At 41.1% G+C, this 23,713-nt stretch overlaps 2 protein-coding genes across 3 annotated transcripts in view; both read right to left on the reverse strand.

The window, feature by feature from the left end:
• Positions 1 to 1,823: 1,823 nt before the first annotated feature.
• On the reverse strand, positions 1,824 to 12,162 carry LOC136436906 (sodium-dependent lysophosphatidylcholine symporter 1-B-like). The gene is made up of 13 exons (XM_066431300.1): positions 11,802 to 12,162; positions 11,406 to 11,527; positions 10,895 to 11,021; positions 10,227 to 10,305; positions 9,247 to 9,404; positions 8,298 to 8,388; positions 7,684 to 7,808; positions 6,822 to 6,905; positions 6,517 to 6,600; positions 5,882 to 5,997; positions 4,805 to 4,942; positions 3,347 to 3,520; positions 1,824 to 2,645 (listed from the first exon to the last, which is right to left on the reverse strand). The coding sequence occupies exons 1-13, from the start codon at positions 11,976 to 11,978 to the stop codon at positions 2,483 to 2,485; spliced, it is 1,638 nt and encodes a 545-aa protein (XP_066287397.1). The 5' UTR covers positions 11,979 to 12,162; the 3' UTR covers positions 1,824 to 2,482.
• A 2,140-nt stretch (positions 12,163 to 14,302) lies between these two features.
• The window catches only part of LOC136436896 (cyclin-dependent kinase-like 5), a 33,690-nt gene continuing 24,279 nt past the window's right edge, over positions 14,303 to 23,713 (reverse strand). The window contains exons 11-18 of one of the 2 annotated variants that reach the window (XM_066431284.1): positions 22,288 to 23,368; positions 21,483 to 21,617; positions 20,993 to 21,080; positions 20,309 to 20,365; positions 17,989 to 18,163; positions 17,413 to 17,509; positions 16,719 to 16,814; positions 14,303 to 16,415 (exon numbers count right to left, since the gene is read on the reverse strand). In XM_066431284.1, the coding sequence (XP_066287381.1) occupies positions 15,948 to 16,415; positions 16,719 to 16,814; positions 17,413 to 17,509; positions 17,989 to 18,163; positions 20,309 to 20,365; positions 20,993 to 21,080; positions 21,483 to 21,617; positions 22,288 to 23,368 (2,197 nt within the window). In that variant the 3' untranslated portion in view covers positions 14,303 to 15,947. The remainder of the gene's footprint in view (positions 16,416 to 16,718; positions 16,815 to 17,412; positions 17,510 to 17,988; positions 18,164 to 20,308; positions 20,366 to 20,992; positions 21,081 to 21,482; positions 21,618 to 22,287; positions 23,369 to 23,713) is intronic. The other variant, XM_066431285.1, reaches the window with a different exon arrangement.

Here is a 23,713-nt window from a genome sequence, read left to right on the forward strand (position 1 = left end):
TCATGATTCCGGTGTAACAGTACAGTACACTCCTGACCAGGTATATCCCGGGTACGTGGGTGTGCAGTCTGTTCAACGAACCGGGTAGACCGACTGTAACACTGGTGGGTCAGTGTCTGTGACAGAGGCATCTGTATGAAGGGTACATACTTTGCTTCATTTATACCCTTCCCGCCATGTAGGATGCTGCTGTTGTTTCCTAATCTCCAAGCAGATCTCCACGTGCTAAAATCGTACTAGCTAGCCAGGGAAGCTCCAGTCAGCCAGGGAAGTTGTCATAAAAACTCCTTCTGCCAGTTGGATACGGTCTTTGCAACCGTTGGGTCTGCTTGAAGACTAGTTGTTTCCCCCCCTTAGCCCCCAAACACTAGGCTCTACCAGGCTCCACAGGTCGCTGGAAAAAATCTTAGAAATTAGCCACATAGACGGATAACATGCCAGAGAAGTTACAGTTTGCGCCCCCGTAGATAGATATTGGACCCTCTGTTCGAAGCCTTAGCATACTATTCACTCTATTTGGTCAATTTTTACTATTTTTTTCAGCCATCCGCGGGGCCTGGTAGAGGCTACTGTTTTCCCCTGTAGCCCTCCAACACGTGCTGTGCTCAACCCGTCATGATAACAGTTACCCTTCCAGATCCACTCTCTCTCCACCCCGGGGTTATCAGAGGCTATCTTGCAGCTGTATGTTCTCTAGGGCTGCATCAACAGTCCTGCAGTCGATAACAACTCGCAAAACTACGTCTGCGGCTTTTCTTTTTACGTTAGAAAAATACTCGACTTCTCAGATAAAAGCGTTTTATCAGTTACATGTTTGTCTGGATATAAAACTGGCACGTACACTTTTCATGTCCACGATAGTTGTTCTTGTTGTTCCTTTGATAACAGTGTTTTTTCCCAGGCCGTATGTCTGCATGATTTCAAGTTGATAGCTAAGCAAATTCTCCAAGCAGAGGTTTCGGTCGGGGGCAATAGTGGCCGCGATTTAACTGTATCATGGGTACATACTATACTTCATTTCTACCATTCCTCTCACCGTGATCGGATACTACTGGTCCCTGTAAAATGACGATAAAATCGCGGCCATTACTAGGCCCCTGACCGACATTATTCATGATGAAACACTTAAACCCTTTCATCTCAACCTCAGCACTCTGTACCCTGTATAATGCCATCTTCCTACCACACATCACATACGCTTGCACAGCATGGGAAGCTGCCCCCGACCAGGATCTACAGAAAATTCAAAGTATGCAGAATCGGGCTGGAAAACTGATACTAAAGGCCCCACACAGAACACCATCAACCGAAGTGCTCTCTCGGCTGAGCTGGAAAGACATTAAAGAAACACTCCAATACTACAATGCCGTACAAACCTACAAAGCCCTAAACAACAAACTGCCACCCTACATGCGCCAGATGTTTGTGTACTGTAGAGACCAGAGTTTAGCATTGTACTATGATTACTACCAACACAGATGAGCTTCCATTATACATTGCTATCTGTCCTCCTAATAGCAGCTTGAGATCAACATCCACTTCTATGTACACTGTGATAGGAACCTGTCCAGTGTACAGGAAAAGTCGCCCTTATCTTTTCTCCAGGCTTGTTCAGAGATGTGAGTAGAGATTGACTGCCCAAGGACAAGGTCACACATTATCCAGTTTCCTGTGGCCTATGGTAGTACAGTAAGCTACTAATGTAGTTATCACAGCGGGGGTCCGACCTAGCGTGCAAAGATTAAGTACATAAACTGAGACAGTTTGAGTGCCAATTTACGTTTCAGAGGCAGACAAGAAGGTGCAAGGGCAAGGTACTCATCATATCATAAAAGATTATATTGACTATATTGACTATATAATTCTGATATGAAACTTTTTGCAGATGAGATAAAGGTATTGTCATACGACATCTGAAAAGTAAGCAAAATAAAAAGCCTTTGATATACTTAAAACAAAAAATATCCTCTTTTCCTTGTTTATATCATTTAGACAAGTGATCAATTATAACTGAACAAAATCTTGTTAACTTGTTGGGCTTCCTGCCCATACAGTTTGTGTCAGGCCAGTTCTTTCAAAATTGAGTTGGACAGTTGTTTACCAGCTGTCCTACCAGTGGTGTCATCGTGGGCATGACCTCGGCCTTGTTTCCAGACAAAGCTGTCATACCCAACCCCCCAAAAACAATGGTTGTTTTCAGAATTGTGATGTCACAGTTACTTTATGTCATTTCGTGATATACTCTGTTTTCTTTAGTCAGTTTCCTGAAGGAACAAGGAGGTTATAACCTCATTGGTCAGAATAAGAGATCTGTTACTGATCTAATCTCCAAGCAGATCTCCACGGTGCTAAAATCGTACAAGCTAGCCAGAGAAGCTCCAGTCAGCCAGAGAAGTTGTCAGGCGCCGTCGGGTTGCAATAAAAACTCCATCTGCCAGTTGGATCCGATACGGTCTTTGCAACCGTTGGGTCTGCTTGGAGACTATTTCTGATCCACAGATACAGACAGATCAGTTGCAGATAATGGAGGAGTCTCTTCTTCAAAAGATGACTTTGTTGTCCCAGATGAGTACCATCTCTGTTGGTCCTTATCCACCTCTCTCAGCTCTGAATCTTGAACTTGGTTGTCTTTGTCCGATTTTTTCCTACACAAAAACAAGGAAAACAATACTGTAAATTTTTCTACTCTTGCAGGGACTTTATTCCATGGTAGGGCCACACCAATTTCATTTGTTGATTCTCGGATTTTTTTAGAAAAAAATTGGAGCAACAGGGTGAAAAAAAAAATTGACAAATGACCTGGGGTGATGATAAGGGTTTACATAACAGAGAATAAGAGGATTATTCAAGTTTCAGCTTTGTGTGGCTCGTTTTAGTGCAATGCACCCCTTTCTTTGATCTAGTACCATAATTTCAGTAACAAAATTACCTTTTGCCATGTACTATATGGATTGATATTGAGAAATAGTTTTAATAAATGAAAAATTATAACTTATGATCAATATGACCACACTTTTTAGGTATGTGCAGGCCTTTATAATCTATTCTGCAACAACAACAAAAATGGTGTGGCCTAGAGAAGGGTTTTTTTTAGTTGGTGTTTCAATTTTGCAGTTGAAACAATTCTGTAGTATAGTAGCAAATGGGAAGAGCTTTTTTGGAAACACATAGGTTATGTAACAATTAATATAGACTGTACAAATGACTTCTATGTCAACACAGATTAACTATGCAAAGTCAATTAAAGACTTAATCATATTTAAAGTTATGTTTCAAAGAACATGCAAACATGTTTATGTCTTTGTAATCCAAAATTGATAATAAAATCCATTTGAAAAAAACTTGCCTGTTTTCTAACTGTTTCTGGATGTCCTTCCGCCCTTGTTCTGTGATAGGATATCTCCATATCAACAGCACGGCAAACAGAGAACAAACTGCTGGGAAAACTGAGACCAGAATCCCCAGGGAGGTACCAACAGATGCAGGCTGAACACAGTCTCCAGTTTTGTAGCCTCCGATTCTAATGAAAAGAGAAGGAAAGTTAAAAAGAGGCATTGACATCAGACAACTAACAATATTCAGCAATAATAGAAAGTTTATTGCAAATTCCTGTCCGTAGGCTAATTGCAAGTACATGTACATGTAACACAGAGTGGACGGACAGATAATGATGAACAAAATAACATATGACTTCTCTAGTCTTAACTGCTGACACTAAGTTCTAGCTTATTGGGTTCGGCTTCTTTTTGTGAGACAGTGGAAGACGAATGATCCCACTTTTTCTGTAATGTGTGGGTTTTGTGATATTAAGAGGAGAGTAGTTTTCTTTTCATCTGAAAACGTGGAAAAATTAGGATGGAAAATGGTGGCCTCTTTAATGAATGAAATATATATACTAAGTATATATATTTCATTACACAAAGGCTTGAAATACAGTCAAAACTGCCCAAAATGACCACTCAGGGGACCGATCAAATCTGGTCTATATATAGACAGGTGGTCACTATAGACAAGATTTAATGCTTGTGTCAGTTAGTTAAGTTAAAATCCTCCCACACCATGAGGTGTATAGGGCGGTGCCCTTCTCCGTTTCATAGCCCTGGGCCACACTGTGGTGCAATCACTGCAGCAGGGGGCTAGTCTACTGGCAGTGGAGTGTGTCAGTGGGAAAGATTATCTAAAAAGTGGCCACATTGTTGTGGTGGTGACTTTACTCATGATTTGCTAAGGTCTATCTATCAGCATGAGTCTATCATCAGCTTGATATCTGAGTTTCTGTGATATCTGAGTCATATCAACACTGCCAAAAATCTTTTTTCTTTTTTTTCTTCTTATTTTTCTTGTTTTCTTATGTTGAGAAATATTTTCTTATATTTCAAGAAACCTTTTGCGAAAGTCTTTGTATGTCAATTCTTACACAAAGAAATTTAATCTTCTTTTTCTGAAGTTAAGAAAATATTTCTAGTATGATGTTCTCCAATAAGAATTTTATAGAAAGTCTTACTATAAGATTTGTTGTTTGTTTGGTCAAATGTGGTATTCTTACAGATTCTTTCTTTAAGATTTTTTTTCTTGGAAAATTGATTCTACTAGAATAATTTTCTTGAACTTTCTTGGTTTAAGAAAAAATTCTTAGATGCAATTCTTGTTTGTGCTTAAAACACTGGGATTCTTGTTTGTGCTTAAAACAGAAATTCTTGTATACAGAATAATATCCTTGCTGACAGAAAAAATTCTTTGTACAAGGAAAAACAAGAAAAATAAGAAAAACGATTTTTGGTAGTGAAGAAGCTACAGTTCTTACTCCAGAGCAATAGTGGTCAGCCCCAGGCCCAGGGTTGTTGTGAAACTGTTCATGGACAAGGCCACACTGAAGAACACTGTGTCAAGTCGTCTGTCAGCTTGCAGGCTGTAGGCATCTACTATGTCATTAAGCATCGCCCTGGAAGACAGAATACAGCGATGACAAACTCAGCCTTAACTACAGGAATAAAGCACATATGCTAATTATTTTGGTAGCTAATATATTCAAATTTAGACTTTCATTGTGAAAAAGGAGTAAACCAACTCATCACACAAACATTCATAATCTTTGGCCTTCTTCGGGTCAGCTTACCCGAAGAAGGCTAAAGAATCAGCTTCAAGTTTGCATGGTGATCAAAAGGTTTGATTCTAACATATGTGCAAAAAGATTTGACAATCACAGTGCCAAATTCACTTGGGACTTTAAAAAAAAAGAGATTTGTGGTAGCTTTTTACCAAGTTAGTACGTCGTTTTAGGGCATTATAAGAATTGATTGCATGTAGGACACACTGCTTCAAATATCATAACACCTTGGAAACAGTCATAAAAAATGCCACAGGATTCTTTCTGTATGGCTCTGCTGTTTTTAATTATTTTTATTTTTTCATTTAGACTTACCACATTTGCGGAAGGATTGACATAACAGGTGACTATCACCTTTTCAAGATTTCAACCCAGACCAGACTGTAAGGTTTGGACCATCGCACACCAGGGCATGCCCCTACTCTTTTTCGAAAGGTGTGGTTCTTTAACATGCGCGGGGTGTGGCTCTCCCCAAACACGGGACCTCCATTCAACGTCCTATCCGAAGCTAGGTACTCATTTACACCTGAGTGAAGTGAGGAAATTTGTGTTAAGTGCCTTTTCCAAGGGCACAATGGCTGGGCGCATGTCCAGACATGTCTGGGGGTATGCTAGATTTGAACTCGGGTTTCCTTGTTTGACGGCCGAATGTTCTATCCATTACGCCACACGACACCACTTATTGAACATGGTTTTTCTGTAATTCGTTAGTCAATGGGACATCACAATTCAGGGATGACAGATGTTCTGTAGGTCAAGGCAACCGTTTCCTACCATGGTATAAAGAATCCTGCAGATCCTGAGAAGCCCAGAAGGATGCAGACCACGATCAGAACTGCCAAACTTCTCTCTGGAATAAACTGAAGTCCAAGGGCAGGAGGTATGATAGCCTAATAAAGGAGAGAAACCAGGTTAGCATGATTCAATTATAGCATACTGAACTTGCCGATATTCAAGAAGGAAAACATATTTTATTGTAGACTGTCCTTTGTATGGTAGCGATAGAATTATTCTTTTCAATTTTGTGCTAAGTAAATTCCCCTACTTCAGATACCTCAGAATAGTAAAGAGAAATTTACATTTCTTACAGCCTGCAATAAACCAACTCTAACTAATAATACAGCCTCCTACATTTATACAATTACCAAGAAACGAGAGGAAGTTGAAAGTACTAGAGTATGCTGAATGTTTATATACTCATCAATATGTAACGTTATATAGTTGTTAACATGTGACCTGTGCTTAGCGTAGTGGGGCAAACATGTACAATAAAAGGTCTTAAAAGAAATACATTTACACATTTTACAGTACATTGAAATAGGAAAATGATTTTTGCCATCTAGCAAAGTCAGAAAGATGTAGACTGGCAGGCTGTATTGTATACAATGAACTGCATAGAGTTACCGTACCAGCTGATAGCACATGAATGAAGTCCTTTTGCCCAACTTGGCCACCACTTTGCCCATGAGAACCAAGGAGACAGCGGCAGACAACTTCAGATAGATAAAATACAGTCATTATTCTTCACAACGTTTCTTGAGACATCACCACCAATTTCAAGAATATTGATTTGAAAATAGCTTTAATACATGTTGATGCAAGTTACTGCAAATACAATTTATGCACCATTCCTTTGAGGTGAATCAAAACAGACTGGCTTTAATTGCCATATAGCAACAGTTACTGCAAATATGACTCAACAAGATTATCTTACCACAAATGCTAGCATTGCATTCTGGACCTGTCCTGCAAGGTCTAACTTATACTGTATAAAAAGTACTGACGTCCCCAGTAATATCTGAAAACAGGTGGAGAACACAAGTTATGAATTAGCATGAAAGGGCATCTGCCTCAACAAATTTGCCTATGCAGAGCCTAGCCTGCAGCCTATCCAATCAGAGAATTGGCTTTATCTCAAGAAAACATGCAGGCAAGTCTCTGATTGGCTGACAGCTGGTTAGAGGCCATGCCAACAAAGTAATAACCTCAGCCTGTATAGTAGTGCTGCGTACCTAAACGTAACATCAGGTACAGGTACAGGTACAGAAATTTAGGTACAGGTCCAGACCTGTACCTGTACCTGAACGGTTCGAAAAATTAATAATTGTGTTTTTCTGAACTTCTTTAATGATGACAGAAACATAAATAAACTGTTTTCAACTTGTCAGTATCTTTATTCAAAGAACATAACTAGGTTTCCTACCGCCAAACTCCCTTGGCCTTGCTATCAAAACTCCTGGCCTGCCTGAATGATCTGTTGCATATTTGTTACGCTGTTCCAAGGTGTCACTTTGGTCATGTTTGGTGTTGCATGAGGTCAGGAGATCAGCCACAAAATAAGCACATACTTGGTGTAAATTTATATTGGTACAGTACCTGTACTTCATGATCCGGTATTTTGGACCTGTACCTAATCAATTTTTACAATACAGTACACAGCACTACTGTATAGGCCGTGGGCGAGGCTCTGCATAGGAATCAGGAAGGTATCAACATTGTTGAAAGCTATACATGACTCCAAAAAGATCTGGGAAAATCAACAACTTTTTTTAAGGATTAGTATAAGGCTAACTCACAGCAAGGGTCAGTGCAACATTGAGAAATATGAGCAACAGGAAGACGTTTGGTCGAAACGTCAGAACTGCTTTAATCGTCTCCATGAATGATTGATAATGCTGTTGTTGGGACGTCGTTGAAATAGCTGCAACATTCAATTGAAAATATTGGGTCAGATGAACATGAAAAACTCTTCCAAGACAACTGTCAATAACTACAGCGACAAATAAAGGCAACATTTGAAATCATATGAAACCTTTCTCTTATCATAAACATAACCTATACAGTATCTATACGGATTAGCTTAAATCACGACTCTGATGATGTTAAAACAAATTTCTCTAATAATTTCATTTTGCAGTACACAGGGTAGTTAGTTTTACCATTCTTGTTCTAAGGCTTTTAGCAGATGACTGGGAAATAAACTAGTGGTATGACTGTGCATTTCTATTTAGTAAATAAATGATGTGAATGTTGATGAAGGTTAGACATCCAGGTAATAAGATATGGCAAAAATAGTTACTCAAGCAACTGGATTTTCAAAATCTTACCCAGCTGCTTGAGTAACTATTTTGGGCAAATGATGTGAATGATTGTGACAAACATTATACAATCTAAGCATCTCAAAGCACACCTTTTCTTTCGGTTGTTCCAATGAGAACCCCCAAGATGCAAACAAATGTCAAGCTAGCGATGATTCCTGACGATAACAGGTAGCCAGTTTTCTATAGAAGCACATCAGAAGAAAGCATTAAACAGGAGTAATAAAAAACAATGATTTAATATATGACATTTAAGTTCATGACAATTATTGACATCTGTCACAGTTGTGTACTCCTATACCAACATATGAAAAGTAATTAAGCTACAAATTGTTCTAATCATGTATTAAACTGATGTCTAAATAATGTCTGAAATACTTAAGTTTCTTGCCTCATAAAATGCTCTGGATGCCTTTGAGCATCCAGAGCATTTTATGAGGCAAGAAACTTAAGTAAAAAACCTCCAATTTCTAGTCATTCCTACACAGAGTAACTTTCAATAACACTAAACCATTACATATCGACACTAAAGGAGCAAAGATACGATGTCGTTGTGTGGTGAGAACTGATAGAAAACTGAGACTGATCCTGACTGTCCATCATAATTAGCGGTTCGACCAATGAGAGAGTGACTGCATGTCAGTCAAATATTTGCATTGTCATGTTTTAATTTTGCACTTCTACGTTTTGACGGGGTGAGCGGGGCTATGGTATCGGTCTATTTACACTAGGCAGGGCGCGTGAAACTAAAAGATCACCATGTAGCTTATTTTTGTGCCACTTTTGAGGACTTTTGAAATCTGCACGCAAATGTGGCAAACAGTGGCATTAGATATCAATTTCATAAAGATTACAGCAACTAGAATATTTCCAGTTTTCAAGCCTCATAAGATGCTCTGGGTGCCTTTAAGGACATTCTATCAAAACAAATGGGGGGATTTATTTATTTGCATACAACTGAAGGCTCTGTAGAGATGAATAAATCTTTTATCATAACAGTGCATGTGTGTAAAATGTGTGTGTACACATGGCTATACTCACCACTTCTGCCAAATAGGTGTTGTCCACAGTGCCATTGGTGCTATTGGTACTGACACTACTGTTACTACATGGGTCAAACTTGGCCTGTTGATACGAGGCAACAATCTGTCCATGTATCGTTATTCCTGCGACTATTCCCAGCAGCACAAAAAGACCCCCTGCATAAACACAATGTTCACGTCAAAGTTAAGACCAACAATACAAAACCTTTGATCGAGACGCTAAAGAAAATACTGTAACTAAAATTAATGCAGCTAGCTAACCCTAATATCTTCTGTACAATGTACAATGTTATAAATTTTCAAACCATACTACAATTGACTTTTCTATTGTCACTTTCATCTAGAAATACTTATGATCAAGAATATATTAACTATTGAAATTCGTACACAAACAGCTGTTTGAATAGAATTGTGAAGATCAGCAGTGGGTTAGTTTGGTGTTTGTTACATTGTCGAATGCTATTAACAGTGTCATTTATACCGTAATGATTTTGACAAGCAGTCCAGTATCTGTAAGATAAGAATCAGTGCTCACCCACTAGAGATAGAAAGAGGATGTTATAAAAAGCTGACAATCCAGGAGAGACTGTGTAAATATTGTACAATGGATGCAGTGGAAGATGAAATACATTTCGTTCGTAACTGCCCTCATTATGAGGATGAAAGATTTTGAAACAACTTTTGAAACAACCAAAACAATATTCCCGAGCTTTCACCATCTACAGAAGACCTCCAAAAAACTACATTTCTACTAAAATCACAAAACCCACTAATCATTAAAAACGTGGGACTTTTCATCAGCCACTGTCTTCAAAAAAGAAGTCAAACCCCCCAGTAATGTTGTAAGTAGAAATTTTAGTAAGATGCATAGAATAGACACTCGTTACCATTGTTACCCTTTCTACTATTTGTACCCTTGCAATTAGCCTACGAGCATGAATTTGCAAATAAAACTACATACAGAATGCCAATACTTACTGTAAACAGTCGCAGAGTCCCTGTCTTGGCTGTCATGACTCAGGAACACAACAAGGGCACGGGATGAGATGGACAAGGCCTGTCAATGCAAGAAATTATTATCTAAGGCATGAAATTATCTTCAACAGTAAACTTCAGACCAATAGCTTCTGCAATTATCCACAACTTTTTAGTAGGTGTGTTACATGCTGTTGTTATTGACAGCTGTATTAAACCAGGGTGCATTATTATGTGACGGTTTTATGCTATGTTCTGAAGTGAACACAGTTATGAGTCATTAAAGGCAACCCAAGCAGTTTTAGGGTCCGAAAAATCGAATTTTGAAATTTAATTTATTTAGTCATTTCTATACATAATCAGTTCAAACAACACTATCACAATGTATAGCAACGTCCATGATGCAAAAATACGACGTTGTTGTGATGTGAAAATAGTGGCCGGAGTTTTAGTAGGCTCGTGAAACTAAGGGGATCATCGTACAGCACGGTTTTTGCGCGGTTTTAAAATCCTAAAAGTGTGAAGTTATTACGCAAATGTGCTAAACAATGTTAGTAAATGTCACAACCATTAAGATTTCAGCATGAAATTTCCATTTTTTTTGGCCCTAATATTGCTTTGGTTGCCTTTAAGGAGTACATGTACGTACCAAGTTATTAAGGAGAACGTACCGTTTTTACAAACATCAGAAAGACGTACAGTAGGATGTACCACGTCAGCTTACCCTCCAGTCCCACATCCGGCACGTACCAGACTAAGATGTAGATGGGAATGAGGAGAAGTCCAGAACCCAGAATCCTGAGGATTTTACAAAGTTCATTAGTATATGCTGTACTCTATGATGTCTTAAGATTGATTTGCTGGATGGTGCTTTATGTACAGTTATATTATTTTGACTAATAAAAAAAAGTTCATTAGACAGTAAAGTTGTATTGAGCCTTTTGATTGGTAAGTACCCTGTCATACTGTAGTATTAAGAATAGACGAGTATTATTGTTTTGATGGCGTTGTCACTGTTGCTATAGATTTTATTGTGTACAACTGACAAGCAATTAAGCTCATTCAATACCATAGCGTGGTTTCTATGGAATCTTTTTTAATGTCAGATTGGTCAAGGTCGTAAGCTTCACAATGCTTTGAATTAAACAAACCATATTGATATGGAATAAGGTTTAAGATTACCATGGTTTTATCTTTCCCCATCGTGTGTCTGTCCTGTCAATCAGAGGACCGATGATGAAATTGCAGGCGGCGTCTATCGTTCTACCACCGAATACCACCGATGTCCCAAACAAAGGTGGCAACTGAAGCAATAGTGCAACGTTAACAAATAAAGTAAATAAATAACTAATTTACGTTTTCCACAAATCAAAGACATGATGTCCTTGCAAATATCATTCTAATGAACAACAAATGTAAAAGATAAAGCTTAGCCTTGACCGGAAAACGGACATGAATCGCCTCTGGTTATTGACAACATCACACCGGAAATGAGAACACCCTAAGGCTTGTTGTTCGCCTCGTATGAATTACGTACGCGTATGAAGCCTGCGTATGAAAGACAAAGTTGCTACTTGCCTGAGCGACTTTAACCAGAAAGATGTTGGTGTAAGCCCCTAGGACGGTCCAGAATATGTCTACTGCCATCCCACCCAGGCCATAACATAGCTTGGACACCACAGACAGAGGTTTTCTCTCTTCATCATGTTCTTGTTGTTCTTCTTCGGACACTGGTGGTGTCTCCTCTTCCGACATCGACAAATCGCCTCCTTTGCGGTAAACTATCGAAGCTTTCTTGACTATTTACAATTCTTAAGCAAAACGGCCAAACGGCGTTACACCTGGCTGCATCTGTGGGACACCAAATCGTTAGACGAACACAGATTTTGTGGAAAAGTTACGCTCTTCCGTCGATGTCTGCCATCTTGAATTTCACAACTTGAAGGTCATTACCCTACAGGTCGTTCACCCCAACCCCGCCCCAAATTGAGTGACAAGGACGGTTAGTCACCCATTCATTCTGATTAGGAAATTATCATAAGTTATATATATAACAGGATTCTCCTCCGAACTTCATATCTAAAACCTGATATAACAAAACGTCGCAGATTTACATGTAACATTATGTTAGCCTTTATTATTTAGAATTTTTTATTCAGATTTATTTTGTATTCCCGTTTAGGAACCTTTAGAATTTAGATTGGCCATAGGAAACTTGCTGTACCTTTTTAAAGCTTTAAAATGTTACGTTATTGACATTGTCTTACACTACAATTTTGTCAGTTTTTCTTGGTGCAACGTTAAATACATATGTAGTCAAATACATAGAAAGAAAGACTGGCAAAATAGAAAGTCCGACAAAAATCAGAGGTCCAAAAACAATCCGGAGCCTCACGTTAACCTCTGCTTGGAGCGCCTGACATTCATGTTGTCCTCCTTTTCTCCACGGAAGCCCGTCTCACAATCCATCTCCAACGCTTTTAAAGTTTTATATATGCTCCTCTTATCTCTGTAAATGAAATCTCAATGGGGCGGCAAATGGGGGAAACGTTAAACGTGCCGCGCCCTGGATTTATGAAGACTGACTTTATCAACTTCAGCTGGGTGACCTACTGTATAAACTGGCCAAGATTTATCTCGCGTCCCAAAAAGGAGAAACTGAAAGGAACCAAAAAGGTGCACGTGACAACGAGAAGCTGGAAAAAATAGAAGGAAGAAGTACAGGTAGAAAGAATGAAATAAGAGAGACGAATTATAAATATAAACTATATTACTACATGTGTAGCTTCTCACAGCGCGAGTTCCGAGTAAAATGCCCCATGAATCGGATCGTTCAGTCTGAAACAGGGCGGCAAACTGACGAAAGGTCTCGGTCCTGGTGATGATATGTGACATGACTGGGGTAATCGAACCAAGCAGGATGACCTGAAGGTCATGGGGGCAACTATTGGGTCATACAAGGTCAACGGCGGCCCATCTGGACTTCACTTATATTGTCTTGTACGTGGAAGGACAAGAAAGAAGCACAGAAAAATAAATTTAAGGAGAGAAAAAGAAGGAAAATGGAGGGGAAGATAAGGAGCGTAGATGCTAAAGTCTAAGTCTAGAAATTTTGTGGCTTCGAGCACTTGATCGCCAAGGAAGAATAGTCTCCACCGGGCTTTCCTAGGCTAGGGGAGAACGGAGAGTAGAATTCGGTGAAATTATGGTAACCATTAGGTGAAACTGGGAAATTTCCCCCTCCAATGAAACCCTGTGGTAGCCTCCTTGGGTAGTCAAACTACCCTAGCAAATATTCTTCCGAAGTTAGTCTGGTAGAGATAAAAGAAGGAAAAATTCGTCGGATAACTTTCTCCATGGCCGTCTTAACGTATATGTTTCTTGTCTTGGTTGGAATATCTTTAGATCTCTCTGTGAGGTCTTTCTCCTCAGACGTGAGCTGAACCGTAATAGATTGACTCCTGCAGCAGATATTTCCCTGTGGAATACTACACCAGTAGTGGAAAAACTAACTAGGTGCACAAATGTGACAACTTGACAGTTATTAGCTAGCGCGGAGTCCGCTTTGACAAGTATTGCCTTCCACAAACCAATTTATCTACGGCAACAAGGACAGATAAAGTTTACAAGGTCAGCAAACATTGTGGTCTACGGCATTCATATCACAATATACATTTGTGATGCTTAATCTTTCAATTTCAAGTGTACCGCTGTTCGTGTCCCACACACATGCATGAAAACCCGGGTCATTTCAGCGGCCCTTGCATATAGATGGGGACTTTGGGGAGTGTACTCGGGATACCTAGTCTTCTTGAGAAGTCAACGATGTAATAGACAGCATATATGTAGCAAGCATCTATATTACCTTGGGTAAAACGTCTTTGAGGTGCAGTAGCGTCATATCCAAGCAGATGTTCGAGTAGAAAAAAATAATGTTTTGTTGATAACGTTTTCATATCAAAAAACGTTAAAACCATTGAATGTAATAATTTTCTGTATCTGTGATCCAAGGAGGTAAAGGAGGCGTGCAGAAAAAAAACAGACTCTTTTCGTTAAAGAAGACTTCCAACACTGCTGTGTTCAATTCTAGGCCTTCCTGCCCAGTTTGTTTTATTGTACCCAGTCACATGTCATGTCTGGCATACAGAGAAAAGGCTTCACTCCTATTATATAAATAGAAAATCATTTCTTTCATTTCAAGGAAACTGGTAATAACCATAGTAAATGCAATGTGCATCATCTCTTAGAGGTGGACATGTCCGTTATCAGGTAGGTATAGAAACAGCACAGTTTAAAGGTTTAACAGTGCTCTCTAGCGGTTGGTTACAAAACTGTACATGGGCAACAATACCCCCTAGCGGATAAAATATGCACTGCGTCTACCAAGCATACCCAGCAGTTTTCTTCAGTCTACAAGCCTGCAACAAACCATGCATCATCTCTGCTAATCATTAACATACAAAAATATGGATAAAACTTTCTGGTTAGTAATACATCAAAACTTGAACAAAAAAATAATATAAGAGATCTAGATTAAGGTCATTTGCCATGACAACAATATGGTAAAAGTTACTTCAGAATTAGTTATATTACTTTGCACTTTATGTGAAACAAATCTTAAAGGATTTAAATACATTTGACTCTTGAAGTAAGATTATCGATGTAGCATATCAACTAATGTACAAAGATCTTTAACATTGTCTTGCAAGTTTACAACATTTAATACCTTGTCAAGTGTTAAACCCAACTGTTTCAAACAGAGGAATGTCAAAAAGTGAAGGGATAGGTAGAAATTAAGACAAAACGTGTTTTCAAAACACTTCTGGGGTGAAGGAATGATAGGAATTATCCTTAATTTCACAAGTATTGGGTGAACTACCTCTTTCCAGTTACGGCGGCCATTTTGAATTTTCCGGGGTCAGCTGGGGGTCATGCACCAAAGTGAGGCTCGGGTTGTGTCAGCCTATGTATGTCTGCTCGAACTTTGTTTCCTCTTTGACACCTCTCCATAAGAGCCAAACTACATTGGCACTCAAAAATCATAACTGCATAGATCACCGGTGTTTGCTAAGTTTCTATTTTCACTATGTCTTATTCCTGAGTATTGTGATTTGGTACATTGGTATTCTGAAAGTGGAATGTGTATGTACAGCACATAGAAAACAATTTAAGTCCTAAAGGGCACAGCCTGTCAAAGTAACTACAAACAGTAAGTTTTGACTCTAGTGCTTGAGGAGATTTGTGATTTTCAAGAAAACAGTGCATGCAGGTGTTAGATGCTACTGTGTTCTGTTTTGAGTGGAGTGCTATATTGAAGGTGAGACAACGTGAACGGAAAGCTTGATAAATCAAGTAAAACTAAAAGTGCCACACTCAGAATACATGCAGAGCAGAGCAAGACACTCATAGAGTTTTTGTTTGTTGTGTCAGCCATAGACGAAATACGAGCTTTGCTTGTAGACAGATTTGTTTGTAGGATGATCCAAATGTGTGTGATCATACAAATAGCTCAATGAAACCTGTACACAAGAACAACCCACAAAGCAATACATTCAGTTTGTATCTACAACCATTTACACTTTCTATCTACATGTACTTTACCTTAGCTACAAAATTCTGAGAAGTATTTACTTCCTCATAGAGATCGGTTGGTACACAAAGCATCGCACCTTCTCAAAATACTGCTAAACAAGAACCCACTGGCAAAAACAGCAGTCCACAGCACTATAAAGCTGTTTCCTTCAAGCCATTGAAGTTAGGTACCCTACCCCCTCTGGCACTCTTGATGGGCTGTAGGTTCCTCTGTGTTTGGGAAGGGTGGTGAGGAGGGGGTACGTCCGTAGAGCTAACTCTCAGCTCAGGGTTTATGACATTGTCTACATGTGCGGGTGAGCTCGGCCGAGCAGGCCAGTTGGGGGCCTTGATACCCCCCGGGGTGGGGTGTCCCCTGTTGCCTGCCTCCTGCCTGTCAGATTCGGACTTGGAGTGTTGGTGTGAGGAGTTGTGTGACATGAAGTTGCCACCGTCCGTTCCGAAGGAGTTATTCCGGTTGAGAATGGGGAGTTGGCGCTGGGGCAGCGGGTGGAGACGCGAGTCCGTGTTCCGCGAGTACCCAGCCCCCGCCGCGAGCATCTTTTCTGCGGGTGTCTGGGCCAGCTTGCGGAAGGGTTTGGGTTGTCTGTGCTCTCGATGCTGCATGGGGGACAGAAAAAACAGGCACATGAAACAGTTGTCAGAGAGACTACATGTAAAACACACTATGTGCCCCATATGTTGTTTTTTTGGTCATTTTTCGTTCGCCTTTATTTCCAATCCCACAGTGCATACTTATTTTTTCTCTTACTACTACAGTACTAGTATTAAGAAATGAAAGACCTGCAGATGATAATGCACTGAAATCTGAAGCAATAAATCTTGACAAAGCCAACGAATAAGATTATTTCCTGTACAACTTTACGTCAAAACTTGAAGGAAACAAGTTGCATGTAAATGTACCGGTGTGTCCAATCTCTCCCAGTCTCTAGGCTTGGGTGTCCCTCCCCCATAGATGGCTCTCTGTATGGCTATTCTGTCTGTGTCTCCACCAGGAAGCTGAAAAAAGCAACAACAACACAGGGCTTGTTTATTTCTTCATTTGGTATTCCTCTGTCAATAATGGAAGGAAATCAAGTTATCTAATTACAACTGGTTACATTCAAATAATGGGATATTTGGAGTTTCTTTTTACACAATCAGGAATCTCACCTGCTGATATTTCGGTGTCTGTCAGACACCTTCTTCAGAGCTTCTGACTCGAGTACTGCTTCTTGCCGCTATAAGTAGCCAATGTAGGTGGCGCTTTTGCCGCGAGAACGCAATCCCAAATGTGACTGAGCTTGTATCCCCCCTCGTCTCGGTTCATCACACACAAAAGCGCCACCTACATCAGCTATTTATAGCGGCGAGAAGCAGTACTCCAGTCAGAAGCTCTGAAGAAGGTGTCTGACAGACGCCGAAACGTCAGCAGGTGAGATTACCTGGTTGTGTCAAAAGAAACTCCAAATATCCTATGTTCTACCTACCTGATGAAATTATTTTCGGATTCAAATATTGAATTATAAGATGTGAACCACACATGCAGGCATGCATGGATATACACACACACACACACACAAACACAGGCACACACAAACAAACAAAGACTACATACAGTGGAAGCTTTCTTCTTTTTCTTCTTCCTCATGAAGTTTTGCTGGTAGGTTCCCGCAGGTTTCCAGGCAGGTTCAGGATCAGGCTCTGCATCTTTCCTACAAGAGGATAGGAGGCTGTTTTAATAAATTGATATGCTAAACTCATGCAACGTTTGCACAAGGTTGTACAAGTAAAGAAAAACAGTGCTACAGTTGTAACTTATCAAGTCCAATCAACTGTAGGTCAAATGCCTGAGAAATCTTTTTGACAAATTTTCAAAACCATCCTTTCAAGACTCTTCCAATAGGATAATATCCACACTGCGCAATCATTGGATCATCCTTTAGTGCCGGAGTCACGAGGCAAGGCCAAATCTCTGCAAATCAGTTTCATAAAGCCGACTGGGGTGGGAGGGGGGCGGACAAGAAATGTCTGCAAACGACCTAATACCAAGCTTCTCAGTGTAGTGGATGCTTCCAATAACTGCACAGAAGGGTTATCTGTTAGTCGCTATTCCTTATATAGTATTGGAATGACGTCATGGCAGATTGATCCAATAATCGCGCTGTGTAAATAGATAGAGCATGTATCTCACCACTGTTCAGGTTCCTGTGCTGCCCCTCCCCAGGTCCTGTTCCCCCCTGTTGTCTGAGTGGTTCCTCCCCAGTTCCTGTTGCCACCAGTGGACTCAGGGGAAGAGTCGAAGACCATACTGGGGCCGTACTTGTATGGGTAGGTGTACTTCATGGGGTCGTGCTGTGGGCTACGCTCTGGAACCAGAATACATCACATCATTAGTAATATGTTTGAAACAAAAGGTTATGCTTTGCAGATTACAGGCGTGACGTCTGCGTGGCGTAACGGTTAGAGCGTTGAACTCGGAATCAATAGGTCCCGAGTTCGATACTCACCATGCCCTGACATTGTGCCCTTGGGAAAAGCACTTTACACTACAGGGCTCGAAATTCAGTTTTGGGATCAGGTGCACTGGTGCACCCAACCTAAAAAATTGGGTGCACCAAAACAATTTTGGGTGCACCACATAAAATAAAGTAGAATGTAACTATTGTAAGTAAAACCTAATCATAAACCTTACTGTTCCTCTTCTGAGCTTGTATCTGAAAGGGGAGCTTGGTGACGACGCTTTCATATTTTACTTGCAAAGTCAAAAACAGTAATAACCATAGAAATAAAGTAAAAATGAAAATAATTCGAATGAAAAGTGTATTTATTAATTATCAATCAAACAAAATTTTTTTTTAATATGTGTACAAAATTACTGTGGTGCATTTATTTTCTCGATGGAATTTCAATAAGACTAACTAGTGACGTATAAGGGTCCCAGCGTGTTATTAACATCAACCTCGGTGAAGAAAAAAATCAACGCCACGGAAGAAATAAAGGAAAGCATTATATTTAAAAGCCTTGGTCTTTTGGCAGTCTCTTCTGACATTAAAAAATCCTCATGCACGCAGTTTTGAAGCTTTCAAAATAGAAATTAACTCAAATTCTAACACCAAAATCTTAAACAAGTACTACAACAAAGATCTTATTATTTTCTTACACTTAGATGTCAATACTATGCTGTCTACTAGTGTGCAGTGATACCTTTACACATTAAACCGTACGAAAATATTTGGGTGCACCAGTGCACCCACAGTAAAAAATTAGGTGCACAGCTCCAAAATTGGGTGCACTGGGTGCACATGCACCCAGCATTTCGAGCCCTGCACTACCTTCCCAAACAGTGGAGTGACGCCCACGGAGCCTATTCGGCTAATGTGTCAAACTATGTGCCAAAAAACACACTGCGGATTTGGTTGTCGATGTGCCAACATCTAGCACATTTGCCACTGAGAACCGTTAATTTTTTTTTTTTTTTTAACAGTCGTGTGAGAGGGAGGTAGAGTTTTAGGTCTCTTAGTATAGAATGGACATGCTTGAGAAACAGCAGTATTAATCACTCTAAATGTAGACGGGTTGTGCCCAGAGACATGTCTGAACTTGCGCCCTGACGTTGTGCCCTTGGGAAAGGCACTTTCCTCACTTCACTCAGGTGTAAAATGAGTACCTAGCTCATCTAGGTTTAGGGACGTCCCTCGGATAGGACGTTAGATGGAGGTCCCGTGTTTGGGGAGAGCCACACCCCCCGCACGTAAAAGAACCCACCACACCTTTCGAAAAAGAGTAGGGGCATGCCCCGGTGTGCGATGGTCCAAATCCTTCAGTCTGGAGTTGGTGATTCACTACAAATCACCCGGATGGAGGCCTGGCGAACCTCCATCTCGTATCAGCCATACGGTGATTTACACCATTCACCCGGACGGGAGACCTGGCGCATCTCCGTCTTGTATCAGCCAACGAAAGGGTATGTCACCCCGCAAGGGGCGGTATAACCCCGACGGTGCACGTCGCACGTAAACACGTAAGCACGTCGACTACCTACCTACCTATGAAGGGGAGGTACAGAGCATCCATTATAAGAATGGTTCTTATTGGTCAGAAATTACATGCAATGGCAGCCTTTCTAGCGCTGAATTGATGCAGGGTTTACAGGTTTCACATAATACACAACATACTAGTATACATGTTTTATCCACACTTGCACTTTGTGGAACTGTCGCAAGGGTCTGGGCGGCTGCCATTCGGCGCCAGCTGGTGACCTCAATATGACCTTCCCCAACTGAAGTCAGGTACCCATTTACACCTGGGTGGAGTGAGGAAAGTCGTGTTAAGTGCCTTTCCCAAGAGCACAAGATCAGTGACATGACAGGATTCGAACCCGGGACCTCTTACTTTTGAGCCGAAAGCTCTGCCGTTGCGCCACACGACCCCATGATAAAGGGAAGAGATGTTTGTAAGGCATTATGAGGAGTACAGGTAAAGACAGGTGAAAGCACTTCAACCACACCAACCTGAAGATTCCTTGTTATCAAAGCCTCCCTCCATACTGCCCCGAGCTGTGCTGCCATCTGTACAAGACGTGCAAAGACAAGATAACAAACCTTAAAACCATCCACACAAGAAGGAAAAACAGTGTGATATTCACCTAGAAACCAGAGTGTGAAGGGGTGTATAGTTAGTCAGTATATCAAGATTTATTTACATTCATAGGAGGGTCTGCATGGGGGGGTCCTGGCAACGCGTAACAGTAAATTCAGGCCAACTGAGCCCAAAAAAATATTTTTCGCCATCGCGACGATCGCGTGCTCCCCGGAGAAAATTTTGAAATCATGACCCGCTGAAACGCCCTTTCCTGCGTAACAAGGAATTACGACATAACGCTTAACGCTGAATTCAGGATGACTAATAACGCGCTACGTAGAATTGAATCGACCAGTAACGCTTCACAACTAATATATCGATAACGCTTAACGTTGAATTAGAGCGGGCCGGAAATGATTAACAGTGAATTAAAATAGCTCATAATGCTTCACGGAAAAGGGCATGCAGGCCCTCTTATAGAGCATAGCCAACAATTCAAACACATGTTGTAAAACATCAAAATCCTCATACTTCAAAACTCAGCATATGCCACAGTAAAGCTCTACACATTTATCTGTGACAGTGTTACTGGTATACAGACAGTGTGTATGTACCATAATACTGGCTCTTTGCTCTCCTCTCTCTCAGTAGTGACCCAGCGTCGTGACCACGCCCTGTGGAGTGGACATCTCCATCCATTCCCTGAACAAAGGAGAAAAATCATATATTCAGAAGAAATACAAACTGAGCATGTTGTAAGAAGGCAACCTAAGCAATATTAGGGCGTTGAAATGCGAATATTCAAAATTATTTTTTCAGTGATTTCTATCCATAGAAAGTTTGAATAACACTGTGACGGCCGGAAGTTACCGAAAATTGGCTGGATTGTGGGCTGATTATTGGGTGGTACCAATAAACAAAATGCTCCTTTTGCAGCTTGTTTCTGTGCTCTTTTACAATGCCCTAAGTATGAAATAATAGTTTTAACTGCACTTCCAGTTTGTGTCAATAAACAAAGCACGTCCAGCCGGAGTGACAATGTACAAATATGATATGACGGTCGTGCTATTGGAAGTAATAGTAAATAAGTTGTGTTGAACCCACCTCTCCTCGGACTCCCGGGAGTCGCTGTTTCTCCGGAGCGGAGTCAGCTGATCCGTCCCTGTTCCGTCTCCGGTTCATCACGGAGACGCCGTTTTGTTTGGAGAAGCGAAAGTCCTCCACCACACTGGACTGGAACTGAGAACAGAACGACAAGGCAGTCATTGTTGTGCTTTTGTTAGTTAAAATCCTCCCACACCATAAGGTGTATAGGGCGGTGCCCATCTCCGTTTCATAGCCCTGGGCCACACTGTGGTGCAATCACTGCAGCAGGGGGCTAGTCCACTGGCAGTGGAGTGTGTTTAACTTCCATACTGTTTCATAAGTATGTATCATTTTTATAAAGTCTTTGGTATGACTCAATGCGCCTCTTGTCCAGAGGTGTCCTACCTGGGGATTGAACCCCAGTCCTTCTGGTCCAAGTAATTTGAACCAGATGTGGTAAGTAACAGAAGCGCAGACCACTACACCACAGGGACACCCCCGTTGTGCTTAAGTACTGTTTAGAAATTAACATTTCTTTTTTCCATCTTTCTTTATTTGCATCAACATACATGTAGCATAAATATGCATATACATTATACATATACTCCTGAATTATGATATATCAAAAAAGATATCAGTTCTTTGACTATTGGCAGGTTCAGCCACACACTACCTCCTCTTACATGGAGAAATATTTCTATGGCTTAAAAAAGATGGAACTCAACAGCCTACAACAGATTGCAGTTCAGTATTTGGACACTAGGGGGCAGTGCTGTTAGCTTGAAATGTTTGTATAAAGCATCTGCACACACACTGGACTAACCTTAACTGCCTTCCTGTCAACATTTGCACCATCCGGCCCCAGACAGGGTGGACTAGTGCTCTGTCCAGCCTCATCCACATCGGGGAAGGTACTCTCGCTCCTCCCCGGGGCGGGGCCCTCCATCCCCACCCCCTGGGGGAACCTCTGGGTCAGCTCAAAACTAGTCACCGGCCGGTTGACCTCTAGGTCAGAGTTTCTAGCGAGCGGCCCGTTCAGACCGGCCTGGTACTGTGGTAAGGGTTTCACGTTGCCACCCTGCTTGGTGTCAGGGTTTTGTCTAAGTTCTGCTGTGTTTCCATGACGATTGCCCCGCCCTTCGGGGTTTTCTTGGTTCCATGCCTGCGGTTGCGTATTTCTCTCCGCTGTCATGTTGTTTATTTGTCTAGAAATGTTGTTATTCCCGTGTTGCCGAGTGTCGTCAGCGTTCCCATGGTTACGCATGTTCGGGTAAACATTTCCTTGATGCCTTGCGGCATCTGCGTTGTTTCGCAGGTACGGAGGAAGTCTGTTCTCGTTAACTCTCGAGTTTGGTGCGTTTCCATTGTTCCTTACGTTCCCATATGTCCTTGCATCTTCAGTGTTCCCATGATTCCTTGCTGCTCCCATGTCCTTCCCCTGTTGCTGTGAGTCCTCTGCGAGTCTCTGATTTCTCGTATGCAAATTCTCCTTACCCTGATGTCTCACATCCGGGCTGTCGGAATGTATGCCATCCCGCTTGGGACCCACAACTTTCGACCAACCAGGTTTCAGCAGCTTGCTGGCGTGAGTTCTTTGGTCGTTTTCCTGCAACTTTGGTATGTTTGTGCTTTCGCCAGCCCTTGGCTTTGGCTCGGGAATGTTGGCACCGTATTTGGAAGGATAGTTTTTAGTACGCTCCTCGTTGTTTTCAGCCCTGTCTTTCGCGGCGTTCTTGCCGGACTTGAGGTACTTCAGGAGCTGCCCCCCCGCCTGGGTACTGACCTGCGGTACAGAGCTGCCATGTTGGCTCGTACTGGAATGTTCCATTGAGGGAGGGGGGGCATGACCGTTCATGTGTTCACTGTACGTTGGAGGCCTGCTAGGAAGTTGTCTGCCCTCAGTTCTACATTTGTATGGAACAGAAAAAGGTGTAAGTCTATAATTATGTAATAACCACAAAAAAAGACATCAAATCAGTGTAGCAGACAAAGAACATTGCATTGAAGTAATCATTCTCAAATCTCCGGGGCTTCTACAGCTCATTTCAAAATTTGAAACAAGACTTTTGATAGTACAACAAAGGCTTTCTGATTTTATCTGACATTGAAATGTCAGGAATATGCTGTATGATAGTGTACAATAGTACATTACCCCACACAAATATCCAGGTGCACCGATGCATCCACAGTAAAACTAAGGTGCACAGCTCCAATTTTGGGTGCACAAAAGATATGCACCCAGCAGGGAT

The sequence above is a fragment of the Branchiostoma lanceolatum genome, chromosome 6 (assembly GCF_035083965.1).
Source record: "Branchiostoma lanceolatum isolate klBraLanc5 chromosome 6, klBraLanc5.hap2, whole genome shotgun sequence".
Lineage (NCBI taxonomy): Eukaryota > Metazoa > Chordata > Leptocardii > Amphioxiformes > Branchiostomatidae > Branchiostoma > Branchiostoma lanceolatum.

Bases quoted from the DNA above. Each gene is read 5' to 3' on its own strand.
- LOC136436906 (XM_066431300.1), bottom strand. From the start codon at position 11,978: ATGTCGGAAGAGGAGACACCACCAGTGTCCGAAGAAGAACAACAAGAA. The intron at 11,022-11,405 runs GTAATCTTAAAC...TAAAATCCTCAG, and splicing joins TGGGGAAAGATAAAACCATG to GATTCTGGGTTCTGGACTTC. The intron at 3,521-4,804 runs GTAAGAACTGTA...TCTTTTCATTAG, and splicing joins CTGACCACTATTGCTCTGGA to AATCGGAGGCTACAAAACTG.